The sequence below is a fragment of the Toxotes jaculatrix genome, chromosome 5 (genome assembly GCF_017976425.1).
Source record: "Toxotes jaculatrix isolate fToxJac2 chromosome 5, fToxJac2.pri, whole genome shotgun sequence".
Taxonomy (NCBI): Eukaryota; Metazoa; Chordata; class Actinopteri; family Toxotidae; genus Toxotes; species Toxotes jaculatrix.
This window is the reverse complement of record NC_054398.1, coordinates 17,591,444-17,598,710: the sequence shown is the minus strand read 5'-3', so window position 1 is coordinate 17,598,710 and position 7,267 is coordinate 17,591,444. Positions and strand designations below refer to the sequence as shown.

General features: G+C 40.2%; 1 protein-coding gene across 3 annotated transcripts; it reads left to right on the top strand.

The window, feature by feature from the left end:
• The first annotated feature begins 528 nt into the window (after positions 1-528).
• gtf2h1 (general transcription factor IIH, polypeptide 1) lies at positions 529-7,191 on the top strand. Of its 3 annotated transcripts, none has more exons than XM_041038039.1 (15): positions 529-692; positions 1,090-1,258; positions 1,355-1,547; positions 2,154-2,319; positions 2,528-2,616; positions 2,896-3,050; positions 3,161-3,240; positions 3,354-3,487; positions 3,571-3,658; positions 3,740-3,828; positions 4,346-4,463; positions 5,301-5,391; positions 5,748-5,863; positions 6,256-6,348; positions 6,431-7,191. In XM_041038039.1, exons 2-15 carry the CDS (start codon positions 1,105-1,107, stop codon positions 6,515-6,517), a joined length of 1,653 nt encoding a protein of 550 aa, XP_040893973.1. In that variant the 5' UTR covers positions 529-692; positions 1,090-1,104; the 3' UTR covers positions 6,518-7,191. The 3 variants fall into 3 exon arrangements, with proteins under 3 accessions (XP_040893973.1, XP_040893972.1, XP_040893974.1); XM_041038038.1 differs by having other exon boundaries at positions 1,081-1,258; XM_041038040.1 differs by having other exon boundaries at positions 529-697.
• Positions 7,192-7,267: the final 76 nt, after the last annotated feature.

The window sequence follows — 7,267 nt, the reverse complement described above, 5'->3', positions numbered from 1 at the left end:
CCGGTCCTCTATCTGTATCAGCAGCGACCATAAATCGGCAATTATGTCATAAGCCAACGGCAAAATATGCTAATACATGCTAATTACTGCAAACATTCAGGTAAAATAGTGAGAAATTTACTTACCAAAAAACTCTGAATGTAGCCGCCTAGCCCAGCCGATGCTTTAGCAACGAGCTAACTGCCAGTGCCTGTCTATGGGACTGTCACTCAACGTAACCACGCCCTAATTTATGTGAGTATTTTAAGCCTAAATAACACCAAAACGGTTGTGGTACAAAAAAATTCACCCCTCCACCCCCTCCCCACAGTGTTCACGGAGGTGATTTTAGCATGGGGGCAATGGAGAATTGCTCACTTCTGGAGCCAGCCCCCAGCGGCAGCCGAGGAACTGCAGCTTTTTGAACGCGGAAGTGATCCTCACTGCTGAAACCTACAACTCCCCCCTCGGTGGAGACCGTCCGGCTCTGACTGGAACTCGTTCTTTACCGCTTGATCGCACCGGAACGTTTTTAGTGTAACACTCAGCTTGGCAGTCATGTCGGCGCTGAAGTCAGGGTGCTCAGTGTTAGAGTAGTAAAAATTCAGTTTAAAATAACAAATTCTGTATTTTTTGTACTCAAGTATTCATCAGTTCGAGATTATGTGTTGAGGGAAGGCGAGGTGTTCACTGCAGTATCGGTTTATTTTCAGGTAAAGTAAGTTTACTGGCGACTTCTCCCTGAGGCTTTCTCTCTTGACTGTTAACGGTTGCTAACTCGTTAGCTAAGTTGATGTGATAAAAGCGTCAACACAGCAGTGGGCTGTGTGTGTTCAGATGGCACTGTCTGGCAGAGGATAAAGGCGTTGTAGGAAACAGGGCAATAACTCAGGACGTTGTCGTGCCATCAGCTGAATTTGCTCGTGTTCGTATTTCATACAGTGTTTAATATCTTAGTGTAATGTTCACTAATTTTAATTGTGTACCAACACTGGGTCATTTTGCCGTAGCGATAAATAGGCGTTTATGAGGTAAAACACATTTCTTTTTAATGTAGAGTTCATCTTTTGGTCTGCGAGCTAATCATCGGCAATTTATCTGATCTCTCAGGTCTCTGTTTGAACCATGGCATCGCTATCAGAGGAGGTGCTGCTGGTGGTGAAAAAGGTTCGCCAGAGGAAGCAGGACGGCACACTTTATCTGATGGCTGAACGTATAGCCTGGAGTCCAGAGGGCAAGGACCGCTTCACCGTCAGCCACCTATACGCAGATATTCGCTGTGAGTACTGGATACCAGCGAGTAACGTCGAGTGCAGTGATAACGATGCGTTAATGGTCGTGTTTTCATGCTGCGCTTTAATTTTGATCCGCACAGGTCAGAAGATCAGCCCAGATGGTAAAGCCAAAGTTCAGCTCCAGCTGGTCCTTCACACCGGCGAGAGTACCACATTCCACTTTGCCAATGAGAGCAGTGCACTCAAAGACCGAGAGGCTGCTAAGGAACTTCTGCAGCAGCTACTGCCCAAGTTCAAGAAGAAAGCCAACAAGGAACTAGAGGAGAAAAACAGGTGAGGCCCCTTAGAAAATAAGCATTGAAATATTTTATAATTTTTTCTTCATTCATTCTACAAACAAGTGTTGTCTGTGTAATCAAAGCTTCATATTCTTCAAGGTGACAAGATCATTCATTGTAGTTTATTTTGAGTCACCATTCTGATGTATGTTACTGAACACTTTCAACTCAAAATCCTCTTACTTGAAACTGTTTTAGAGAGGGATTGATTGATTTTATTTTGGCTGTTGTCTGTGTTATACTGAGAGGTGTTTGGTAAAGACAGGATTTGTTGCAGGCCTCTTTTATTGCACTGAATTTGTTTTAGCCCTTGGTTCCTTATAATTGAAACTGAGTTTATATATATATATATAATGTTGAATTTATCGTATGAGATTAGAAACTGTCTGGTATTTATTTTTTTGTGATTTCATGATATAGTTTAAATGTTGTCCTTTCCCCATTATATGAAATTAACAATTAACATCCTCCTGTTAACATTATTAAAGTGGTTTAGTCAATTCATTTATTTTCTTTTCTCAAGAATTTTTTTGGGTCTTAAATTTGAATGAATGGAACAATGATCATCTCTAAAATAACATTATAATATTTTCTCCTGTAGGATGCTTCAAGAAGATCCAGTGCTTTTCCAGCTGTACAAAGATCTTGTGGTGAGCCAGGTGATCAGTGCTGAGGAGTTCTGGGCCAACAGGTTAGGGGGTGTAAACAACTCAGACCCTGCGCTATACAACAACAAACAGGAAGTTGGTATATCTGGAGCCTTTCTGGTGAGTAGATCATGCCTGTCACAGTTAGACCTTACATTATGAGAACAACATAATCTTAAATGAAATTTAACCTAATCTTAAATGAAATTTAAGAAATGAAATTTAAGATTAGGTTGTTGATTTAATTATTGGTAACTTTAGCGTTAACAACACTTCAGTATTAATGATATACCACTGAATGGTAAGATTTCTTTTTTGTGCATTACAGGCAGACATTAGACCTCAGACAGATGGCTGCAATGGCTTGAGATATAATCTGACAGCTGACATTATTGAGTCCATCTTCAGAACATACCCCACAGGTAAACAATTACATCTCCACTTTGAAGTCAGCCCAACAATTGCAACAGTAATGAAGGTCAGGTTCAACTACAAACTACAACACTGATCTTACTGATTAACACAGTGTCAGCCAGAGGGAGGAAGAACTGCTTTGTGAAATGAGCTGGTATTTGTCTAGACCACGTGATACACTGCTGTTCACCTCATTGAGTGATACTAAATGTGCAACTGGTGATCCTGATCTGATATATAAAAGATTGGACTAAACATAGGTATATCTACTTGCATTGTACTTGCAGTGAAGCAGAAGTATAGTGAAAATGTGCCTCATAACCTGACGGAGAAGGAGTTCTGGACCCGCTTTTTCCAGTCCCATTATTTTCACAGAGACCGCATCAACACAGGAACACAGGATATCTTCTCAGAGTGTGCCAAGCAGGATGAAAAGGGTAGGAGGATTTTCTAGCAGCGTCAGCACAATCTTTTCATTACTGCAAAGTAAACTGCTGAGCCACAAGTTTGTTTTCATATGTTTAAGTTTTAAAACTGTCTCATGCAGGATTAAAGTCGATGGTGGTTCAAGGAGTGAAGAATCCTTTGGTTGACCTCCTGTCGTTAGAGGATAAAACATTAGATGAGGTGAGATGATTAGCCAGCTGGAGCCACATCATGCTACTCAGTAATCATTTCCTTGTATAGCTTTCATCTTCCACATCCTCCTTCAATCTCAAACAGTGTTTTCTGTGACACAGGGTTATGGAATTAGCACAACACTGCCCTCAACTTCCAACGCAAACAGGACAGTGAAGGAGAGCAGCAACTATGCCATTATAAAGAGGTTCAACCATCACAGTGCCATGGTCCTTGCAGCAGGCTCACGCAAGGGGTAGAGAAAATAACATTTTTAAAAGCTAACAATAACCTGCTCAGTGTGTTCATCTTTTTGCTAATCGCATCATGTTTGCACAGGGAAACACCAACTGACCAAGCTAGTGAGACAAGCAGCACAGATGGAAACTCGAGGGATTCTGACTTCTTTCAACCTCCTGTAAAGAAGGTAAAATATCTCTGTAGCTGTACAAAAAAAATCGGTCTTTGCTCTTTAACAGATTGAGTGACTGTTGGCAAACTTTCTTAGGTAAAATTACAAGAAGCCATAGAATATGAGGATCTGCAAAGGGAAAACAGACAAAAAACAGTCGCACTGAACCTCAAGAAGTCTGACAGGTACAGTTTGTGCACATTTTATTGTTATTTCTTGTTGTTTGTCCCTTACAGGGTAACTTAGCATGTCACTAACTCCAAATGGCAGGGATTAATGATACAGATTTTTAGATTAATACTTTTGTGTAAAAACTTATCAGTATGACACATTAGCAGGAGGGTGGTGTCTTGAAATTGCTTATTCTGTTTGCCAGGCTGATCTGTTGTTGGTGACTCTCACTTCCTCTGGACAGAGTGCACACTTTGTTCTGTTTTATAATAGATTTGGCATTTCATTTTAAAGGTCAGATTCACTGAGTTCTCTGTGCTAAAGTTCCTGCTAGTGACTTTAACTCAACATCACACTGTCACTTCAGCACATGAAGAGAATGTTTGTGTAAGTTTCAGGCAGAGTGGATAGAATACTGTTCTATTTTTCAGCTACCACTTCATGTTTGATGCTGACATTTGTGACACATTTTTGTCCTTAGACATGTTCTAATATAATGTTTCTCCCCCCATCTGTCTTTTTATTTATAAGGTATGCTCATGGTCCCGTGCCACTTCAGTCCCAACAGTATACGACAAGCCAGGATATCATCAACTCTGTCAACTACATCCGGCATGAGATGGCCAATTACAAACCCAGCCTCGGTCAGGTGGGATCATACTCTCTATATTCCTGTATCCATATCATGTATTGTTTTGGTTGATGGGTGATAGGTGAAAATTGTACCCTTGGTTCACATATTCACGAGATTGTAATTGGGTCAGCTGCAGTCTTCACCCAAGTGAACAGCCTTTGTTGTGATTCGACAGTCATTTACCTTAGACAAAGATTAATGATCATCTTTATGGTTTGAGCCAGTCATACACAGCTCAGAAGTCCAAAAACGACACATTTTCAGGTTAAGATCAGGAGGCCCTTTCCTTCCTTTCACACACCTCTAAGTTTTCTATTCCCATTAAGCATTTAAGGCCCCTCAGAAGCACTGTGGACTGGGTAGGCAGACTCCCTGAGGCAGCTCTGTCATTTACAGGGGAAAAACTTTGCAGACCTCTGTTAGGGATTTGTCTATATCTTCACATGTGTGAAGCCATCTGTCATGAAGTGTAAATAATGTGCTAATGTGATATATTCAAAGTTTCTTATGTCATAGCTGACAGAGACAAATCTAAATATCGTTAATTTATGGGTACAAGTTTACTCATAATTTATAACCTGGAGACGTGCAGTAAGTTCACATGACTATCAACAGATGATTCAGTATTTGATTTAGTTTGTTCTTTGGTCTGGTCATAAGATTTAGGTTGAGACAAATTAGGATCTGCTGACTCTCAGACCAGTCTTAAAAATCTAACAAATACAGCAAACAAAATCAAGCCTTTCTGAGCTGAACTGTGATTTAAGATCATATATTTACATGATCGTGTTCCTAATTGCATGTTAGTTGTTTAAACTATGAACAGTGTTTCACAACAGTAATTCACTGCAGGTGTTGTCCAGCACAGCAGCTACTTCTGCCATTGCAGCGCTTTCTCCTGGGGGTGTCCTCATGCAGGCAGGAGCACAGCAAGCCATAAACCGTAAGTGTGTTTGTACAGTTGTTAAATTATATTAATATTACTCACTGTGAAAGTTGGTGACCAGTGCATCTCAGTATCTTGTAGCACAGCAATGTGTTAACTTCATGTAGCTCCCCGCTGCTGTCTGGGTGTATTGTAGAGGTGGAGATCGGGATAATTTATGGGAAAATAGACCAAAACCTTTTATTTATTTTATTTTATTTTATTTACTCCAAAGTTTCTTAAATTTCTACTCAATCATTGTTCAGTTGTTGTGTCAACCTGAATTTCATCTTGAAAACTGCAACATGTTATATCTGACAGCTTTATGTGAATAATTATTATGTGGCTTTTTCTTTTTTTTTTTTTTTTCTCAGAGATGATACCCACTGAGGTTCAAGGAGAGTTGAAGCATCTTTATGTAGCTGCTGGAGAGTTATTGAGACATTTCTGGTCCTGTTTTCCTGTAAACACGCCATTTTTGGAGGAGAAGGTGACTAATATTTACTTTATTGGAAGAAAGTAAAATTATTTTTGTCACCCAAGTTAGTCCATTATTGTCTTTCTTGACATGCATGCTTTTATAAAGCACACTTGTCCAACAGTGTAGCCAACAGAGGGTATATTTCATATTTATCTTACATAATAACCAGCATACAATGCCAATCCAAGATAATTGCGTGTTTTATTGTTTTAAAGCATTGAATCACTGTATATGTTGAATAATCTTTTTGACAAGAACACTTGTTTTCACTTGGACTTTACCATGTCTTTTTCTCATAATCAGTGCCAAAAAATCCTGGTTGTCCCTAAGCTACACCCCATAAAGTACTTCACTTTTTCAGTTTTTCAAATTTTTCTCATCATCATGTTCTTTTCGTATAGGTGATGAAAATGAAGTCAAACCTCGAGAGATTTCAGATGACCAAGCTTTGTCCTTTTCAGGAGAAGATACAGCGCCAGTACTTAAGTACAAATGTAAGTCTCTAAGGTATTAATAATAATGACACAGTGGATTCTACCGGGTGGCACTTACATAAAATCTCTGATTTTCCCACAGCTCACAGGACACTTGGAGGAGATGTTGCAGACAGCCTACAACAAGTTCCACGTCTGGCAAACCCGTCGGATGATGAGGAAAACCTGAGGTCTGATGGTTTGTCAAAAAAAAAGAGGACAAGGAAGACACTAGAGTATATGGACAAATGACCTGTGAAGGTCTTCCAGACTGCTGTGAAGAGACCACAGACCACAGCCCGATGGGACATAGTCCAAGGGGGCTTAATGATAGGGACATAGATGGACGCTGCTACATCCCCAAATGTTCAACAGAGACTAACTGCATCTCAGTCACAAACTGTAATTAGTTTCTTTCTTTTTAGTTTGTGTTTTCACCGTGGTTGAGAGATTGTTGCCAGTAACGGTTAAACAGGACTTTTAGAATGGTGTAACATGACCAAATTTCAGATGGAAATCAGAAAAAGGCTCTCAGGACAACAGGCTGGGGTTTGAGATGCAAGCAGAGGACTGCCAACCTGTGTTTCATCAGTGCACAGAGCAGAGAAAGAGAGCTTGGACATTAGAAGGAGCCCCCTCTGAGCACTGGCTCGATTTGTGGAACAACGTTCCAGAGAATCTGAAGCAGAAAGGGGGAAATGAATATAGCAATACTGTAAAGACATTTCACAGTCCAGTGCAGTAGTTAGTGTGACTCAAATCGCACTGTCACTGGTTTGTAATGTCTGCACCTTCTGTCTGCACTGAAGACGAAAACGTAACTGAATTAAAGTGAGGCGTAAAGCTTTTGTTCATGCCACTGTCGGTGTAAACTGCAGTATTTTTTAAGTCTACGCACCTCCACGTATTTGTTTGGTCATTCATTTCAGTTTCTTTATGA

Bases quoted from the DNA above. Each gene is read 5' to 3' on its own strand.
- gtf2h1 (XM_041038039.1), top strand. From the start codon at position 1,105: ATGGCATCGCTATCAGAGGAGGTGCTGCTGGTGGTGAAAAAGGTTCGC. The intron at 3,241-3,353 runs GTGAGATGATTA...TCTGTGACACAG, and splicing joins AGGATAAAACATTAGATGAG to GGTTATGGAATTAGCACAAC. The intron at 4,464-5,300 runs GTGGGATCATAC...AATTCACTGCAG, and splicing joins ACAAACCCAGCCTCGGTCAG to GTGTTGTCCAGCACAGCAGC.